Below are 22,427 nucleotides of genomic sequence, written 5' to 3'. Positions count from 1 at the left end.
TGTTTCTGTCTTTCCTTTCGAACGTTCCGGCATACTCCATTTAATTCACTCACCGTGAAGAGCCTTCAGGTACGCCTTGCCTGCGTTGATCAGCTGCCTCGCGCCAGGATTGAACTTATCCAAGATATTCTAAAAGAACAAGAAAAAAAGTATCTTTGGTAAACTGCATTGAATTGAGCTAAAACAATCGCAACTCGAAAGTAAAAATTTGATCTTTTATAAACAATAAGAATCTTATCTTATTGATCTTTTATTTAAATTATTTCCTTATAATTAATTATAAGAGAAAACTCCGATTCTAAAATCTTTGAATTTTCCATTGCTTCTATCCTTCAGTTTCCATGCCTCTAGATCCTCTAGATTTTTATTTAATATCATACAAACACAAAGCATCTCAACTTTACAACCCTCTATCGCTTCCACTTCATGTAAATGGATCGTTTGCGAGATACTTGCTTCGATAAACGGCTGCCTCGATAGGTTTTCGAGATGTTAATCGAGAGTTAATGGACTGTGTAAGCCTATAATCGCCGATAGAAAACAATCGCGTTTCAGAAGATAATAATTTTATTTAAATCTCCCCCTCCCCTCTAACTAAACAATTCAGTTCACATAAAATTAGTTCTTTTCTCGGTGCATTTCAATCAAATTTTTGTTGTTTCAGTAAAATTTTGATTCATAGAACAAAACTTTTTTCTTAATGTTGTGGTGCGATTTGTTTCTTCACGAAATATTAAAAATATTATAAGATAAATGAAAATTAAACCGACTATCTCTTGTATTTTGAAACAATTCGACAAGCTGTTATCACGCGTCTTCTATCTTGATGCTCTCGCCATTGCGTTCAGCAGAGAAAGCAGCTCAGTGAGTACTCAGTGATTTTTTTATTAATAATTGATTTCTACACTTGTTGGATTCAGCGAAGAATAAAGCAAAAAATCAATTATATAAAAAAATCACTGAGTGCTCACTGAGCTGCTTTGTCTGCTGAACGCAGTTAACGCTCTGCGATAGAAATGCTCCGACAAACGCTTTTATCGATAGGAACATTGTGTTGTGTTAGAGAATGCACGAATTATTTGCTGATAGATAACTGAAGGTAATAATGTAAATTGATAGCGAGAAATGCAGTTAGAATTGATACGTTCGACTTTATCAAGTAAAGTTATATATAATACACTTTGTTGTGTGCGATAGTAAATGCAGAAATTGTTTAATAGACGACCGATAGTATAAATTGGCTATCAAACTTGAGCCGTTAGAGGTTTGTGAAACTTTGCTATTGGGATGCAGAATCTAATGATTCGGAGAATCGAGGAGAGAATCAAGAATATATGGTTTCAGAATAGAAGATTATTCAAATTGTAATTAATATAACAATTAAATATATATTGAATTATAATTAATACTGTTTTTGCAAGAATATTAAAAAATTGTAATTAATAAAAATTTTAAATTAGCTCTTCGGAACTGATTCGAAAATTTGTAACACAGTTATTAACTGTAAGACTCATTAATTTATATTAATTAAAAGATACTAATTAATTCTAAAGAATCTCAGTTTGACATAACGCGTATAAAAAAGAATGAATAGTAAATATATTTCCATAAGAATAATTCAAATTTGTAACATAAAGAAAATTGAATTGTTTGACATTTTTTACAAAGAGACTTATAATTGATTGAGTTCAATATATCCATCGTCAGCTTTGGAAGGGTCAGAAGAAAAATTAGAGATATATTAAATGTCCACAAATCTCCGCACGTTCTAATCTCCAGTCCCACACGCAACATCCCGAGAACATAAATCCCAAAATCGGGATAAGTCGGTTAAGTCAATTCGGAGTTAAGATCAATGTTTTCCTAAAACGGCGCGAGAATGCCCGAGGGACCGGTCCGTCGATCCCCCGGGGTGGTTTCCGTGTCGGGCGTCGTTCCGGAAGCGGGATCTGGTTTGGGGGTTTCCTTTCCTTTCGGCAGCCGCGTCGCCGCCGTCGAAGTTAAGGTGGCACTCACGAGGCGTAACTCCGCTGATGCGGTTACGATGTATCGATCCCGAGTAAGAGCGTGACGGCTAAATTAAACTCGGCTTCACCCCCGACCTTCACGTTGCCCCCGGCTCTCGGTAGTGAACCGTCGCGTCAGGTGCGTCGGAAGGTAACGACGCCCGTCGTGGATTCGATAGCGCGCCAATTATCTCGTGCATTTCCTACCGTTCGAAAATCCGCAAATGGTTGCTCGAAAGCAACGGTATATTCTTCGATCTGCGGCTTTATTAACGGTTCGCGAAAACAATTTGCTGAATCACGCGAGATCAACATGCTTCAATTCATGTCCAACCGCGCCCAGTTTAATTACACATAGGTACTCCGCAACCATTATTCAAATACTTAGATAATACACTGAAAAAAGAATCGGATATACAGCTATCAAATGTTGAGTGAAATAATTTCAATCAAACCTTCGGTTAATATAACCAAATTAATTGAACTTTTCTAAATATTTACTTAGTATAAGTATATACCGAATATAATAATGTAATTATACCAATATCGTTTGAAAATAATTAATATTCAGAAAGCTAAAATTATTTTTACAAAGGTTATATTAACCGAACATTTCATTGAAATGATTTCACTCAACATTTAGTAGCTGCACTGAGAAAAATATATTTGGTATGAATAACTATCATGTTATGTGAATTACAAAAACTTTTCTATTTTTTAATTAAATTAAAATAATCAAATTTTGATTAAAACAACACAATTTTTACATTAATTAAATAATTAAAGCATTTTATTTTTTAATTAAAAATATCGTGTTCCAAAATTTGGTTAGAATAATCAAATTTTGATTGAAACACAATTTTTTTTAATTAAAAGAGAGATACAAAAGTTTTATGATTTACATACAATAATAGCTATTTATAGTATTAACTTTCTAGCTCGAAACTGCAATGCAAATCAACGTGAATAATAGAAAAGTCAAATAAACCAGCAACTTAATTGGTCTACATTAAAACTGGTTTATTAAAACAACCATAAGAAATTATAAACTAGTTATGGTTATTTATATCAAAAACATTTCTGTCAATACATTATCAGTCTTTCTTCCAGTAACATATAATCATTTTAGTCGTCCAAAATAAAATTATGCTCAAATCTGTACTTAGCTAAATTCTTAGATACTTCAGGGTAAAACCTTTCTTTCCGTGTAATAATGCACAAATAATGGTAACGTTACTTAAAGATTTAACGATGATGGAATTATATTTAATACAGGCTGAATGTCACAGCTTTGAAAAGGCTTCTGACATTTCCGCAGCTGGACAATGTCGGCCACTTTCTTACGTAACTACAACGGATCAACGTCGGGAAGCCGTTTGCGGGGCAAAATCGCCGTGAAAGAATGTTTACACGGGGTGAACGAACGATAGGAAATCAGCCGCTCCTCCCTATGTGTCGTAAGATGAATATCAGAGCTGTGTGGAGCACGTAGGCACGTACTTATGGAGATTGGTAAGAATGGTAAGGCCCATTAAGACGCGTGCTGCGACTCGACGATGTGTTACGTAATGCGGATAAACGCTGGAATCCGCCGTAATTTTTCCTCGGTACTCTTTTCCCAATTCCCACACGTTGAAGGCACACGGGAATTCTTACATTGTCAAAGGTAAAAATAATTATTTATGCACAAATGCGAACAGATTATGGACAATCGAATCCTGTATACAATTTAAAAAAATATACACACATTGGAATGCTTATATTAAAATTATTTTTTTATTTATAAATTTTCTTGCAGGGTGGGCAAAAAATTATTATTTCTAGAAAAATTTCTAGACAAATTGTGTGCAATCAATGCGATATCCACAGTGAGTGCAAAAAGCATTCGTACAGAGAAAATATCTTTTTAAAAAACTCTATTTAGAAAAAAATAAATATTATCCAGCGAGAAATGAATCATCGAATCGATATGATTTCAATACCAATTTGATGTTTAATCGACGATCATTTCTTGCTGGGTAATAGCAATTTATTCATAAAGAATAAACTGTATGTTTCTTAAAATTATATATCAAAAAAATATGTATTAATTAGAGAAAATATATCTGAAAAATAAGGGAAAATTAAAAATTGAATTGTTCAGATGGCCAAAAAATATTCGTACAGTCGAGAAATTTAACTTCTAAAATCAAGAATACATGCGAAGCTCGTTTGTTTAGAACAGAATGTGTTCATTGCATAAAATTGCTAATTAATGTTTATTTTTTACAAATAAGACTTTTTTTATAAAAAATTTCCTTGCACACTTTTAGAATTTACTGTAGATTTTGTTAAAATCCGCATTTAGAGTGTCAACTTCACACATCTTATTGTCAACTGTGTTTTGACTTTTCTTTTCTCGTAAAAGACCTTTCACCTTTATTTTTTGTCACTTCATTAAATTGTTTGTCCTGTTATTATTACCGGTTTACTGGTTATTTGCATATATCGTTCACGCTATTTACTTTATTTTTCACCGTTCATTCGCCGTTCACGTCGGCCGCGCTTTTACGTCATTTATTCCGCTTCCAATATTTATGGCAATCGCCATTCATTATTTTAGCGCGAAAATTCCCGGTCTAACGCGGCTTATGACTCCAAGTGTGCCACCATAAATCGCGACGGCTCGATCTGCTTTTTCGGGATTTACGGCAAAGTAAAAAGTGTCGTCGACGGCCGACGGGGACCGAAAGTCCGAGCCCAGTGATCGATAAGGCCGCGGTAAATTTAGTCGGCCGATTCCGTTACAGTCCGCATAACTGGGCACTGCGAGCGAAATGGACGCGGTCCCTCTCTAACATCTTTTATTGGCAGACAGCCACTCCGAAGAGAACAGGAAAGAGAAAAGAGAGAAAGAGAGAAAGAGAGGACGCAGGGAAGCCGGAGATGAAGTCCAAGCCGATGAATGTCGACTAACGGGATAGCGTTGCATGAATTTCGCGTATGTGTGGCCGCGCTCAAACATCCGCGTGCGATGCGGATTCTTCGTCTTGCTCGATGGCCACTCCTACTTATTCAACAAAAACCTATTTTCCGGGTTCACAAGATGTACATTGGAGAGAAACGTTTTCTACGATATGTAATAAAATTTGGTTCTTCTAATAAAAATTTGATTATTCTAACAAAATTTTGATTATAAGAATATTAATTTTTAATTTAAAAAGAAAGTTCTTATAATTATGTAAATTAAAAATCTTGTTGTTCTAATCAAAATTTGATTAAAGTAAATGTTATTTCTTGCACTAAAGAATTATTAAAAATTTGTAAACTAGTGTTATCAGCAAGCGTTATCATTATTATATTTGATGAAGCGAAATATCATTACTTCTAAATCGTTGAAATTAATAAACTTCGATTTAACAAATAGTTTATTCAATTCATTTTTTACAATTAGTATTTTGTGGAAAATTAATGATGGCCCTGAAGAAAATCAATTTCTCTTTTTAAAGGGCACGCATTCGCCGTATATGATTGAAGACGTGATGAATATTTGATACATCTAATATTTTATAAAACACAATATTCTTAGAATATTATATGAATATTGAAAAGAGTAAATACATTCATGTAATATTCTAGGACTATGTTGTATTCCTATTGTGCTTATTTATAGGGTTTACTAAATATTGCATGCCAATACGCTAAATAGTGCATGCTTTACTAAATATTGCATGCCAATACGCTAAATAAAATATGTGTGGTAGTACAGACCCTTTTTCAATGTTCGACTGCGGTTAATCAATTACTCTCGAGAATAATCAATTATCGCAATTTAATAATCATTTATTTCCATCATTGAGAGAAACGAGAGAGAGAGAGAGAGAGAGAGAGAGAGACTGAGGGCGGATAGAGAGAAAGGAAGAGAAGGAGAGACAGAGATCAAGGTGAATTCGCTGGACGACCCGGTGACCTCCTGAGCGTGGATTTACCGGTGGATGGTCTTGTACGAGGATCCTCTCGAAGGAGCGAATCCTGTGGTCATAATTCATCGCGTTACCGTTAAACGGGGGAAAGAGCCTAACTATTGCAGTAGAAGAGAGAGAGAGAGAGAGAGAGAGAGAGAGAGAGAGAGAGAGAGAGAGAGAGAGAGAGAGAGAGAGAATAATGTTGCCGCAGTAAACGTACAAAGATGCAGCCAACTCTTCTGGCCAGGAGAGTGAAAATGACCGAAGCGCCTTTCAACCACAGCGATTCGCTCGCGACATAATAGTGAGCTCTCCTGTTCTTGGTGTTATCACATAACGGCTGCAAGAGCCGTAAGCCAAGACGTTGTGGTTTCCGTGACGATGCATCCGACACACGTTTCGTTAAACTTAACGATAATGGATACCTTGCGTTTAGTATGAGAGATCTGGGAAATCGCCTGGATAGATCTTCGACTTTCTAGTCAATTTTTTTTAAGTAATTATTTGTGAGCCCCGAGACAAAGTCTACATGGAAAGAACAGTTTCCTGAAGTATCTAAAAATTTACTTAGATACAAATCTGAAAATAATTTTGTTGCACCATCAAAGTAATTATGAAGGATCAAATTGATTTGCCAGAATATCAAAACTTTGCAGCACTTCTCATCATGCTTGAGATTACCATGTAATTATTTAGATAGTTCAACAAAATTACTTTCAGATATGTGTCTGAAAGCTAAATTTTTAGATACTTCAGCAAAAATATTATGTGGCATGTGGCAATGATACACAGTCATATTATATCTATTTGCTGAAAAGTGACACCGTTAATGACGTTATTTTGCGACTCTGATTAGAAGGTCTCTAGCGGTTGCTAAACTGGTTGCTAAAATGTCAAAACATTGCAGCCTTGTTCAGCATGCCTGAGATTCCTATGTAATTATTTTCACATGTCTAACAAAATTATTTTCAGATTGTATCTACACTGAGAAAAATGTTCTACATTGTTAGAAATGTTCTTAAATTTCATTAAATTTTAACTTACACGATTTAAACTTAATTTCATGGCATTAAATTTTATGTATTTATGACTAAAAAATATAATATATTTGTGTACATATACATATATAAAATTTAATGTATTTTTCATGAAAATTTATGAAATTTAACGTACACGTTCATTACATTTAAATAATTACTGTAACTTAATTTTCAGTCAAATCATTCACTTTTAATTTCGTTCATAACCACGAGCTTCATTTACATGTAAAGGAAGCTCATAGTTACATTTCTAACAGTATAATTAAACCGACAAGAATGACATTTTAATGAAACCGAACAGAATTGCTGGGTATCGTAATTCTGTTTCTCACCAAAATGCCATTCTTATTAAGCTTTTTTTGCTAGTTTTATTAAGAACACTTTTTTCATCGTAGTTAAATTTTTAAATACTTCAGTAAATTTATTCTTTCCATATATTACATGCTTTACTGGCAATTCGTTAAATAGAACGGAAGCATGTTCTGCATCTCGATATAAAATGCTCTTTTTTTTTAGTTCTCGCACGCGTGATAATTTTAAATTCCAGAACTCGTGCCGCACCCCGCAGGTATCTTTTGTATAATTGCGTGTACAGGAAAAGGAAGGAGGTTGGAAGGAAGGTGGGGGTAGGGGGGAGGTGAAAATCGGGTTACGAGGCCTAGATCAATATAATTAGTCGATTAAGTAGCTTACGTAGGAGAAAAAATTGTATATTGAGTGTGTCTAATAAAAGAAAACCAGAAGACAAATGAAGGAAAGAGAATGAAACAGAAAAAGAGGGAAGTCGCGTGTATTCACCTGGAACGACCTGTAGGAGGTGGAAGCGATAGCAGCCGATATACCGTTAGCACCAAGGAAAACCGACATGTCAAACCGGTCGAATTTTTGGCGCACGCGTTTGCACGTTTCGCAATCTTATGCAAACAGAATTCCGTGTGTGCGTAAGTATAGTTGCGGCCGAGGTGCAACGAAGGTCAATGCGCTCGTTTCGAATCAACGTCGTCGCGAATCATTTTTCTTTTCTCGGTGTAAAAGTAGCATGCAAAATATCTTATACACGTCTCTTTCTTTCATCTAAAGCTAATTTATTTATAAAAATATATGTCGCCTCTAGAGAGAGAATAAGTAGTAAAGTTATACATCGCTTCAAAAGTTACGCAATTCTAACTATTTTATTTTTTTATTTCTTTTTTTAGTTATCATGAATGAGTTAATTTGTTAATTAATTATATCACTTTTGAAATAAGGGATATATATATATATATATATATATATACATATATAATATTTTGTTTATATTATATCACTTTATATATACAGAGAACAAAATATTATGAACTTATAAGAAATATGCTATTCATTTTATTACTTGTTCTATTAATAAAAGTTACTTTGCAACGCTTGAATAATATCGATGAAATGTCGCATTACGTTTCTAGTAAAACATCTATCAATTGCTTATATAAATGATGTTGGAAAAGGAAATTCTCTTTTCACTCTATTCTCCAAAACTTCAACATCATTTCTGGCCAATGCAAACACGGTTCAATTTAAATATCTTTTAAGCAATTACAAGATATTCTGCTAAAAGAATGGTATAACATTGCTAAATTATTCGAGCATGTATGACACTATTTCAACAAGGATAGAATCCGTCAGGACAAATAGTAGACAGGCAGTAGGCTAATTTCTTATTAATAAAACAAATAAATATATTTCTCAAGTGCTCACATTATTTTGTCTATGCTTTATACATATACGTATATGGCTGAAGAAAACTTTTCTTTATACATGTTTGTTTTTTCTTCAGCTATTAAAAATATCCAGATTGTATTTTGCTGAATATTAAGTTTCATAAAGTCAAAGTTTTAATATTTAACAAAACTTGCATATTTTTGCTTCCTCTCCCTGAAACATTTTCTTACAAATACCGTTGATATTTCCCGCAAAGTTGAATCTCGCTCTCGGTAAAATCCTTTAATCGCGAGAACATCAATCAAACGGAAATGAAACTTTCCCCAGAATGGAAATTGGGACCGTACCCTAAAACAGATGTAATCCTTACGCATTCACGTCCGCCGCGAGTCCTTAATTACTCATTAAGAACGTCATCCGCAAGCAGCGCCTTTATAATTGCACATACGTTTCCGGCAGACTACGCCTATTTAATCGTTTCGTTGCGGGACGAAACGAAAGCTCTCCTCGGCACTCTCTGCACCTCCATCTCCCCGACAGGGGGTCCTGACAAATTAGAGATACTCGCGGGCTTTAATGAGTTTTGGTCCTAATTAAGCCCGGGGACTCTCCGGGCGAGCGTCAATACGTAAAGTTAACTGAACGCCGCGCCGTGCACGAATAATCCGGGCGAGAGCGATAACGCGTAATTATCATTAATTGGCTCTTCCGCGAGTAAAATCGCATTAGCTGCTGTAACTAACGAAACGAAGAATTTTTCGCCGACGCGACGAGACTCTTCGAAAAAACGCGGATTATGTATTTGTAGAAGAAATAAAAGTTCTCTCTCTCTCTCTCTCTCTCTTTCTCTCGATGGTAAACGGACACGAAAAGAAATTCCTTCGTTGTTAGTTTTTTAAGAATAGAAGCTCCTTAAGGGTCTCTCAGGAATGCATCGCAGTCTCGGGAACTTTGATTTCGAAACTTTGAATTTTCACGCGCGTTTACGCGAGCAGAGGTCGATGCGGCGAAAATTCATTCGGGGAAAGCGGAAAACTCCGAGCGGGCCACTTGGAGCGAATCGAGCGGAAAGTTCCCCCGGAGAAGTTGCCCTCTTCGTTTCCGACAATGGACAGAAGAAACAGAGAAAAGAAACAGGAAGTCCTTCTAAAAAAAAAGGGGGAAAAAGAAACAAAAAAAAAAGTCCGCGGAGATTTACGCGAGCAGCAGAAGAGCTCCGAAGGAAAGCCTCGCTCGAAGATCGGGGAAAATTGAGTTTCCCGGGGAGATCTTACTTCCCGTCACTCCCACCTCTTGCCCCTCCTAACCTCTCTCGTCGAAACTGTGTAGCCGTTCATTTATTTATCTCCTGTAAAGGATGCGCAAGCACGTACGCGATCGAAATGAAATTTTTAATAAATAAATAGCGCGCAACCCAGAAATTCACGGAGATAAATGCATGCATCGGCAGCGACGTGCCCGGTTTTCCAATGAGATAACCTGAAAATTGCATCATCCAACCGCCCGGAGCATCCCCAACGAGTCGAGATTACACTACCTACGAATTTAACGATCTCTACCGCGGGAACGACTCTACCGCGGCCATACGAACTTTACAAGTATCAAAAAGTTTACGCGTTCGCCCAAGTTTCGAGCGTTCACGTTCGTGTGTCCGTGGCTGTAAAAATTCAAAATCCAAAATGTAAGTAGCTCGCAGCAAGAGTAAAGATTTGCGAAACCTACTTGTAACTCCAAGAATCATTGAAAAAAAATCAAATTTCGAGAATAATACGAAGGCAGACGTTACATACAGAACAGACCTCCAAGGGATATCAAAAGAATATCCTAAAAATGTTCTCAAGACGTTCGAAAACATCCTCGGGATGACCCACGGATAAAATGCTGTATCTGGGATAAGATTCTTATATTGAACGGAGGATGTTGAGAAGGATAAAATTGAAAGACTGAACGGATTCGACCGACAATGAAACTCTAGAGAGTCACTTATTCGGATTCGAGAGTAACGCGATCGTAAAAATGGATTCTCGAAATTGCACGTTCAGAAAGGGATCTAATATCCGTATTCATAGTCCTTCATAATCCTTGAGGAATGAGGATTCCTTGTTCCTCATTTCATGTTTCATAAACCTTCGTTGACCAAACAAGGAGTCTTATTAGCTTCCTTTTCTCAAGGGAGGTCATCAAGTTCCTTGAGGAGGAGATGTAGCCTTCGTAACCAAACAAATCTCCAAATTTAATTCGTCACACCGGTCTTTTTACTTTCGATGGCTTTTAATTTAAATCTAACGCATTGATAATTATTTTTGATAGCTTTTTTTCGGAAATAAACTCCTTTAAAAGCATTTTCTCCTTCTTCGTATAATAAGCATTATGGCGAATTCGATTGGAAGCACTGATGCATATTAAAGCCGTTGTATACTAATTTAATTTGAGTATAAAAATAAAATGCAAATATTTCGAATTATATTGTAAAATACATATTTTATCTAACAGTACAATAAAATATATTGAGTATTTCACAATTCAATCGATATCTATGTTTATTTAGAAACATATATTTACGTTATTTTGTGTATGTACGACAGTTTTAATGTGCAATCAAATTCGCTATTAATTTTATTTTTGCCCATTATTGTTGCAAAATGCTTAATCGCGACTTTATTTAATCAATGCCTTTATAATCTTTATTATTCGTAATTCACGATATTAGGTATATACTGTACATTATGACATGCTACTCTCAGTAGGTTAGTAAAATCCCTAAAATATTCCTTCCTTCGGGAAGGCAGACTCGAGATCCGTTTATGAAACAAGAAGACCTTGAAGAATCGAGGAATCCTTCATGGAGGCTTCCTTAAAATAAGGAAGGACAATGAATTATGGGTGTAAAAGTCCTGAGGATACCCGAGGGTTCCGAGATCCCGTGGCTCGCTAGTGTTCCAAGAGCAAATAGAAAGGAGCACGGTAATCTCTCGCTCGCGGTGCACCGGGACCGGTTGTGCAACTGCAGCGTGAAGGCACAACCGTGATATATACGCCATTGGATTGCAGAAGGTCGTAGGTGGTCCCAGGTGGGTCAGTCGACCAACTGGTTTCCAGCGGCTTCACGGAAACTACCTGGAAGACCACGTGCTTTCCCGACGAAATAAGTGCAATCGAGTTCTCCTCCTTATCGCGGGATAAGGTCATTACGGCGAAACGGGATATTCGAGTTCTCGCAAGCTCGATTCTCATCACGAGTCCCAATCTTATTTACCAAATTCTTAATCGACTTATTCATTTTCTGACGAGTATTACTGTATTTCGAGATATAGATGTTAGAGCCAAGTAAGCAAAAAAGATAATTTCGGTGATTTTATCTTCCGAGAGAACGTCATACAACTATAATAATTATTTACCGTCACTCGAAATTTAACTAAATTAGTTATCGGTATGATAAGCCAATATCGAGCATCACGAGCTTTTAATTGATTCATGTAAATACGAAATTTTTAACGATCGCGATACTTTCACGGTACGACGTTGAAAATACAGAAGGAAACTATTGACTTGGCGAGAAACGATACGGAATTGTAAAGAACGGAATGCGAAAGATCGCGCTGAACGACGAGAAAGTCGCTTTCGCTCGGCCACTCCAGAGGAGATCGGCCACTTCTCGTGGTGAGCTACGATTAAACGGGGCTCGATCCAGGGCCGTACTTTCTACAGTGTAACAGGATCCCATCATTTCTTACACCATCTGGTATGAAATAGCACAGCAATTTTAAATGTGCAACTTTCAAATGATCAATCTAATTTCACTGAGATTTATTTCTTAATTTAAAAAGATCTCAGAATGTGAAAAAACAAAAGTTTTAATAAAAAAAAAGGTTAAAAATTTAATGCAGCTTTAATACAGCCTTGATTATAAGTATAATGCTACTAATTAATTAAGATCTTAAAGGCGGCGATAAAAAAAGCGATGAAAGAAGAATTAACAAAATAAATCATTAGGAAAATAAATATTATTTTTTAATATTGTTTTTTAATTTATTTCATTAGGTATTGGACAATTTTCATCAATTGTAGGGGTATTTTATACTTGTAAGGCTGAATTATGAAAATTTTTAAGTTTTATTATATTTAAGAGTTATATCTAGGAGATGTAACGATTTAAAACTTAAGGCGAACAAAGATTATTTCACAACTGCTCGAAATATCTTAAAACTTCTAAAGCCATCTTTCTTTTGCAATAAATAAATACTTATATTGAAATTAAATTTTCAGGAAATTCTGTGTAAAACTTAGGAATTCATGTCATTTTAGAAACACTTGAAAAATTTCAAAGTCATTGATAATCTCCAGTCTGGGCTCTAAAAATTTACAATAAACATTGGAATTTCCGATAAACTGTGAGACTCCAAATTCCATAGATCCGAGAATCCATGAATGCGAGAATTCAGGCATGTAAACGCTGCTTTTAAGACCATTCGAAATGTTTCAGAACTTGAGAAATCAATCGGAATGCCTGGTCAGCGCACTGAAACGAGAGAAACATGACCGGCCGAGGAGCAATATCGCCGGATTGGAAACTGGTGTTAGCCATCGCGAGCGAAGTCGGTTACGTCCGATTTGTTGCGGGGTGAACGATCTCGTTACAGCTTTATGCGCGATTACAAACCGCGGCCTCGACTGCGTCGCGGAGGGGGATGGGGAGGTATTGCCGTCATGTGAAAGCAGCAGCGGACGTCTTTAATTATTAACTTTCTATATGTCATTATCACGGAAAAGCCGTAAACGTGAGCATCAGATTGCAAGATGCGAACCAATTGGTTATAATTACGCGTCCCACGCCTGTAGAAAATACGTCTCGCTTATTCTCTAACTACTGCATTACAAGTCCAAGTACGTAGTAAATGTGTAATAAGTTCATATATGTGTGTGTGTGTGTGTGTGATTTAGTTTCCTGTGTAAAAATCACGCTATATTACACGTTTAAATATGTAAATCCATTTTTATATGCAGTACAGTCTGTTATCTTTACACTGAAAGCTAAACCACACATACATATAAAATCACTTAGTACAGGAAGAACAATTTTGCTGAAGCAAAAAAAACACTTTACAACGAGAAATTAAAGGAATTAATTGAATTCTTAATGAATTCAATTTATTGTTCTATCATATAAATTGAATTAATACATTTCAATTATACTTAGTCTTCCTCAATTAATTCCTATTCCCACAGCAATTGCATATTAAAATAATTAAATTTTAAAACAAGAAAATCTTAAAAGTAATTTTTTTAGCAAAACTTATTTTGCTGAATCTAAAAATTAATTATAGACAGGAAATAATTTTATGAATCGAAATATTACGTCATGAATCGAAATATTACGTCATGAATCGAATTATGACGCTGAAGATGTACATTAAATTTAAATTTTTTACAGCACTACTTACATCATATTTGAATTTTTTATATAACTATCTTAATGATTTAAATTATTATATTTTCATCAAATGTATACAGGGTGTTCCGTAAGTTTTTGCCAAGAGCTTTTGTGTAGATAGAGCGGACTAAACTGAGTCGAAAAGTCCTCTACCATTTCGCAATTTTCGCAATAGTTAACAAGATATTAATTACTAAAAATTGCCAAATATTGATCTTGAATAATTTTTTACTCAAATACTATCAACTTTACAGAAAAATCGCAGCAGACAAAAATCATTTTTCTTCTCATAAAATTCTAAGAATTTTTTCAGAATCAACTTTTTAGTACTGCATTTTCTTATTTTTACCAACATGAAAAAATATGATATTAAAAAATTCTGAAAAAATTTTTAGAACTTTATAAGAAGAAAATAAACAATTTTTGTATTGACAGATTTTTCTATTGACAGTATTTGAGTTGAAAAAATTATTAAAAATCAATATTCAGCAATTTTTTGATAATTAATATCTCATTAAACATTGCAAAAATTGCAAAATGGCAGCTTTTCGATTCAGTTTACTCCGCTCTACACAAAAACGCTTGACCTGTATAGATATATTTTTAAATACTTTAGCAAAATCATCCTTTCCATGTACATACTTAGCTATGCAATATATCCGTTTATAATAACGATACGTAGAGTTGTTGAAGTCTCAAACAGATCTATGCAAATTAAATACAATGACTTTAAGATCAAACGATTGAGAGAGAGAGAGAGGGGAGAGGGGAGAGAGCGGATAAATGATTTAAAATTCACTCTCTGATTCACTCCCAGTCACTTTGGTTTACTCGATTAACCTTCCTCGATCGTCCATGAACAGTTACTCTCATGCCCAACCATTATGCTTTTTCTACTGTGAGATGTGAGGTTTTATTATCTCGATTATCCACCATTCCTCCTTTCACCAACCGTTGCTACAGTTATACAGTTCGGAATTTTGTAGAATCGATTCAAGGAGTGATTCATCGCTCTCGTGTAAAAATATTATGAAATATTATGAAATATAATTTTACGTAATACACTGGAAAAGAATCTGGTTGCATTAAATTGAAATTCTGGTTAAAAATGGACAAGAATTTTCTGATTGAATCTATTATGATTCTAGTTAAGATAATCAGAAGTCTGATTGATATGATCAGAATATTCTAGTTAATTTATTTTTAACAAGAAATTTTTCTCAATTTTTTTCAATGTACCTACTTACGTAAAGATATGAGTATACTTTCTTGTTACACAAACTGTATAAAATTAATATATAATTAATTTATTGTATCACATACATCAATCATTTATTATTATAGAAGTAATAATAATCAATAATGACGACTTTATTATCACAACCCAGAATGTTAATATTTAATTGACTTCCCTGTTATTTCGATAATATTATTAATAATTCATCAACGAGAATTTATGCCGCTCTACGTTTAAATATTATTTATTAACGATCTCACAGAATTTAAGCGAAATTTTCCCCACGGACGAGGCATATTTGTGCGTAATCCGTGGCCTTTTTTGCCAAAGACGATCCCATCGTATCCGTAAACAGGATGTTTTTTAACTGTCGGGAAAGAATCCCTCGACTGTCCCGGACAAACTTCGTCAGACGATCGTTGTCAGATTTATCGCGTTTTCGCTTTCACCGCCTCCGCGGTCTGTGCGGTTTTCACTATACAGTAAAGTTATTACAATCCCGCGATCTTTTTACGCGCGTGTCAACAGTCAAAGCATGATCCTCAGGCATTCAACAGTATATCTTTCTTGCGACGTGTCCTTAAAATTTCCAGAGTTCGCGATTTTAAAACGAAAAAATGTCCTCTTTTGAAAGAAAATCTCCCATACATGTTCAACCTTGGCTATACCAATCCAACATTCCAGAATATAAGAAATAAAAATTAATAAAAACGCACAATACTTATGATTTATTTTTTAATTTCAATAAAATTTTACCATCAGAGTATTCATAAAAAGCTATTCAACATTTGAGGAGCAGAGTTTCAAACTTTGTCCAAAATTTATAATTTTCGGAAAACGGGAAAGAAAAAAAATAATGCACACAAAAAAACACTTTACAGAAAATAATATTTCAATCAGTAGGATATGAAATATTACGAAATCGTTAAATAATTGCTAAAAATGTTAAACAAATGCATTTTGTTTGTCTTTAGTTAAAAAACATAACTTCCAGATATAAAATTTTGGACGAACACATCTTGAAAGTCTATTCCCCATTTATATAATAGACAGTACATACCATACTAAATAAAAAAGCTTTAGTGAATATTGTAGATATTTTTACATCAATTTTGGGGGATGTTTTACTTAGGAAAGGCCCCTATTATGAGATAGCGAGTTCCTTTTGAGTAAATGCTAGAAGTCTATAGGCACTCTAGAATTTAAAAAAATAATTGGTTATTTTTGAAGAGAATTTAATAAGTTAAGATAACATTATATAAAATTTAATTCCAATTTTATTTTTTTTTGAAAATTAAAGAAATGTAAAAAGTGAGCAAATCGCAAAGTCAAAAATTGTGCTCCTAATATGAGATGCTCCGAGAAATCGATAATAAAACGCAAAGTATATCAGTGTTGCAATTAAAAAACTTTGTTTAATGTTTCTAAAACACGAACAAATACAGTCAGCGTGCGCGAAAAATGAGCATGCGATAGATTATACCGGAACTCGTCTTCAGGTAGTTGAAATCAAGCAGAAATAGGCACTCGACGTTCATTCCGATTGTCTTTTTTATTATTGTACAATAACATTTATACTTTAGCAATGATTTTCACTATAACATAAGAGCATGGATTATTTCATATTAGAAATATCCTGGATATCTCTATTACGATTTCTTTATAGTTTTACGATCATCTAACTTCTGTAATTAAACAATTCAACATATCCCGTATTTTTCTATTAGTACGACTTTACTCTGTCACTACATAAAGAATTTATTGCCAAATATTTATTTATTAAATAATAAACGAGGTTTAAGGGTTCATCTCAATGAAACTTGAAGACATCCAAATTCTAAAAATATAAATCTTATTTCACAATAACTACAGGCATGATCTAATAATAAATTTTCTACTAAATAGTTTTCAATCCAAAAGCAATAAATTCATGAAACTAATAGATAGCGTTTATTAGTTTAGCAGAAACGCCACTATCTCATAATAGAGGGCTTTCTTTTATGTTTTACTTACTATATTACTTCCAAGGCGCAAGCATGCTGTAGCATGCGCTGGAATCGAGTAAAATTCAATATTTTTAGACATGTATGGTTAAACGAGATTTTTCTCACGTTTAGCAAAATTATATTTTCACGGTGGATCACGTGGTGGGAAAGAGAAAGATAGAAAAAACGGTCCGTAAATGCGTTAAAAATTCGCGTCGGGAAATTTACGTTTTCACAAAGCGCGACCCCGCGAAGGATCTGGGCGGAAAAGTCGTAATGCCAGCATTTTTCCCCGTCGTTGCTCGGCGCTTTTCCATTGGCCAGCCGCAAAATTACCGAATGCACACGTACGCTTCTACAGGAATGGATGTTTTCCTGGCTTCAGGAATCTCGTATGAATATTTATGAGCGACCATCTCAACCTGGGCGCAGTGGATGGAATCTACATTCCTCCTCTCAGTTTCCTCCCCCCCCTCCCACCCTTCTCTTTTTTCCCTTCCTCTTTTTTCACTACTTCTCTCTCTCTCTCTCTCTCTCTCTTCCTCGAGAGTAACAAACTTCGTTTCTTTACACATTCTCATTTTCATTCAGTTTGATCCGTCATAAAATAGTAATATATTTCCCCGCTATGAGTATCCTTGAATCGAAACCTCGGTGAAGGGGATGAGAAAAGAGACTCGAGAGATTCAACAGAGACAAATAATTTGCATGGTACACTCTATCTACATCGCATCGAATTTTACCTCGACAAACTTGACCTTCCGAGATTTCAACCTTTCTTTCATCAGATAAAAATTTAATGAAGATCTCCATTTTATTATCTCTAATTATTTTTTTATCTCTAATACCACAATGATAAATTTTTCTCAGAATTTTTGTACCAATTAGAACACTTTAGAAATTCTGAGAAAGTCTACATTTTTTCTTAGAATTTTTTATACGTATGAATTTTGAAATATATTCTAACCTTTTTTAAAATTGATAATTTCTGAAAAAAATGCCTTAAAAACATTTTCAGATTTCATAAAGGATTTCATTAAAATTATAGAACGAAAAATAGAGAATAGAGATCTTAGAATAGGGTTGTCACAAATTTCTCATCCTAAAATTCCATAATGTTTCCCTGATTTTCCAGACAAGGTTTCATAATTTACTTTTTATGTTTTCAATAATTAATATTTTGAAATTTTTTTGTATTTTCGTTCTGATTTAGAAATCGTCAAATATTTCATTGAGAAAACAATTTAAATGATTATTGATTATTAAGACAATTAACATATCAATGTAATGACTATTAATGTTACTGACACTGTTTAGATTTAATTGATAAGCAAGTAGTATTCCAAAAGTATAGATGTATGATATAGGCATATTAAATTTTTTTAAAACCAAGAATTTTCATTTTCCAGAAAATTTTGCAAAATTCTTTGACATTTTCCTAATTTCCCTGACTGTTTTAAATTTTTCTGACATTTCTCTGAATTCTAGTTTTGTCGTAACTTTATAGAATATCTCAGAATTCACATATGTATGAAGAATTCTAGAAAAAATGTTCTCGGGAGTTTTGAAAAGTGTTCCAATTTGTTTTAAAAAATCTGAGAGATTTTTTTTAAAAAATTATTGTATAAAATTATTCAGAAATTCTGTAATTTATTAAAAAATTCTAAAAAATTATATGAAAATTCTCACAGAAAAATTTTCACCAAGAGAGAAAATAATGCAGATTCTGTCGAGTCCGCACTGAAAGAAAAATGTTCTGTATTTGTAACTATAATTATTATATATATTACTATAATTATGATTATTACTGCTATAATATTATAATAATAACAGTAACTATGTATATAGCTCTAGCAACAAATGCATATAATTGGCAACCTAAAATGATTATAATTATAGTTATTACAACCATAAAATAATTGAAATTACCATAAAAATGATTCAAGTGACTATAATTTTTATGGTAATTTCAATTATTTTATGGTTATAATAACTATAATTATAGTCATTTTAGGTTGCCCCAACTATATACATTTATTGCTAGAATTATATTAGGTGTTGGAATTAATTCGTAGCGTTTTACAAGTGATGGGAAGTACTTTCATTAATGTATTTTTTAATGCTCATGTGAAATAAATAACATTCTTTCATTAAAAAACGCTACGAATTAATTCCAACACCTAATATATATAGTTACTGTTATAATATTATAGCAGTAATAATCATAATTAAACTGTTAGAAATGTTCTTAAATTTCATTAACTTTTAAGTTACACAATTTGAACTTAATTTCATGACATTATATTATAAATTTAATGTATTTTTCATGAAAATTTATGAAATTTAATATACATTACATTTAAGCAACTACTGTAACTTAATTTTCAGTTAAATCATTCATTACTTTTAATTTCATTCATAATTAACACGAGCTTCATTTACATGTAAAGGTGGTTACATTTCTAACAGTGTAATATGTAATTATAGTGAACATAATTAAATACAAAACATTTTTCTCTCAGAGAGAGCATCTTATCGATAATTTCACATAATAGGGCTTATCGCGACTTTGAGATTTATAGTTATTGGTTATTGTTCGGAGCAAAATTGTTGATTGAACAGTTAAGTAACGTCCAGAATGGAGCGTTCGAGTAATGGAACGTTTGATAGATAACAGTGGTTCCACCATGGTTGCACCACCCGAAGCGCCGCGACGTTTCCCAGGATCGATTCCGACACGTCACGTGCGCATCACGGTTTTGAAGCGTCACGGTTTTTATTGCAATATTTACATCCTGATTTCGTCAACGCAGGCGTTTTATCTCGCGTCCGATGCAAAACACCCATGCGAGCGAGAGCGCGCCGCGACCAGCGAAATATTTACCTTGCAATTCGGACATGTAATAACTCCGGATATTCCCGCAGCCCGCGCAGACAGATGCACCGCGAGTTCAGTCCGTTTATGCAGTCCACCCCTTGTTTGATTTCCACCAGAATATTTTACGCCAATGACCAGCCCTCTTCCCCTCTGCGCGAGTTTTTTCGATAAATCGAGCGAGCAACCAGTCGAAAAAATCGATGCATGTCAAATACGTATCGCGTTAATTTATTTTAAAAATAATTTGGGGACTTAACTTAAAAGATATAGATGGTTCACACTAGACTGACAAATGTAGGTAAAAAATGTCTAATCGGCACTGGTCGACAAACTAACTGGAAAATGGTCAACCTATAAATGGTTACTCTATTCTTTTTGTATCCCATTTTACACTCCAGAGACGAGAAAAATGAATTGTTGCAATGTGAATAGTGTTTACTTTCTTTTTTGGACATGTTTTCTTTCTTTTTTTACTAACTATTCTTTCTAACGAATCTTTAAATATGCAATTCCATTAAAAATCCGCAATAACGAAACGTTGTTATTAATTCAATTTTAATTTTTCTAGAAATATTATACTATCACAGAATGACCCATTAATGCGTTTATGTTGTTTAATATTTGTTTGGTTTCTATTATAATATTATTTTCAGAAAATTATGAATAAATTCATATCCAGAATGTTCTCAGATGTCAATAAATTAGAAAAGGAACAATAATATTGTTACAATAATGATTTTAATAAGAGTGGAAAAACATCTCAGGCGATCACTTAAGTAAAAAAAAATAAAGTGACTATTCTCTGGTCAATCATGTTAGAGACACAGATCGTTTTCAGTTTTGGTGAGGCAAATGGTTTTTCTTGCATAAATTGATTCCTTCTATCAACGTTTATTTAAAAGTATTAAGACGAAATCATAAAAATTAAATACTTGAAATTATATTTTAATTTTCATGTAATGTTGGAATATATTATGAAAGATATTCCGTAAAACATTCACTATTTTAATGCTTTTCTGCGTGAAATAATTAAGATAATCAATATGTATGTAAAAAAACATAAATGTGTAGAAAATACAAGTAAATCTGTGTCATCAAAATGGAAATCGTTTGCTCTGGCAAAAAAATGTTAATGATTCAATTTTTTTTACTCAGTTTGATGAGTATTTATCTGTCTCTAAAAGCTCTGAAATTTTGTTTTTAATTTTTCATATTTAGATGCATATGCATGTTTATAAAAGCATAAACATTTGTATTTTTATTGAAAAAATACGCGCCGAAAAATAAAAAATATGTATTTAATTTGAATAAATAAAAAAGTAAAATTAAAGATAAACGATAAACAAGGATCTCCATCTTTATTTAAGGTTTTCATTGTATTTTTATTGTGTTTTATCAGTATAGACGTTCGATTCGAATACGTTGATAATATATGAAAAATATGAACGATACCTAAAATAATAATATTGAAAACGATCAGAACGATCACGCCGGATTTCCCTTTCCCCGAATCGGTCGTAAAATTTCGACGTTTTTTCAGGATGAGAGACCGAAGCACAAATAATTTCATAGTAAATTGCCGGATTTGTTTCCCACATGAATACCGCACAATTGCAGGATTTACGATGCTCTCGATGATCAATCGGCCATTTTTCTTTCCCCTTTTTTTACTTCGTTTATGTCAATTCGCGTCGAATTATGTGCAACGCTCGTTGTAATATTTATTACAAGTCAAAAGTTATGGCGTCTAAGCATTCGCTGTAAATCAGGAGAGTTATAGCTAAAATAAATTAAACTTTAGGAATTTTTGTTAAAACGTTGTTATGGTCGATGAATCTCGTCATAGGCCACCTTGATTAATGCAAGAAATATTTAAATCACGTATCCACTCTCTGATTATACCTTAATGTTTAATGCATGTTTCGAGGTAAACTACGGCCATTCCTTAATAAATCGCGATACTCCGTAAGTTCTTTTAAAAATTAAAATCCTTTTCATAATCGTGTGAGAGAGCCACTTGAGATATATATATCTTTTAATATTTTTAACAAAATGATTCATAATTTGTAATTAAATATCTACATAATTATAAGGAAAAAAAAAGAGAAGCAATCTCTTCGTGTATAAATACAATAAAACTTTCTTACAACTGTTATTAAAAAACGCATGTCAAATTATTATTACAATAGAAATCTTCCTTCACATTTCGAT

The 22,427-nt window shown here is 33.6% G+C and overlaps 1 protein-coding gene across 3 annotated transcripts in view; it reads right to left on the bottom strand.

The window, feature by feature from the left end:
* IRSp53 (Insulin receptor substrate 53 kDa) overlaps window positions 1-22,427 on the bottom strand; it is a 128,216-nt gene that overhangs the window by 72,120 nt on the left and 33,669 nt on the right. For all 3 annotated transcript variants that reach the window (XM_011067830.2, XM_011067833.2, XM_011067832.2), the window contains one exon: window positions 54-129. In XM_011067830.2, coding sequence (XP_011066132.2) covers window positions 54-129 — 76 coding nt within the window. The remainder of the gene's footprint in view (window positions 1-53; window positions 130-22,427) is intronic.

Source organism: Acromyrmex echinatior, chromosome 17, assembly GCF_024713525.1.
Source record: "Acromyrmex echinatior isolate Ae372 chromosome 17, ASM2471352v2, whole genome shotgun sequence".
Lineage (NCBI taxonomy): Eukaryota > Metazoa > Arthropoda > Insecta > Hymenoptera > Formicidae > Acromyrmex > Acromyrmex echinatior.
This window is presented reverse-complemented; position numbering and strand designations above follow the sequence as displayed.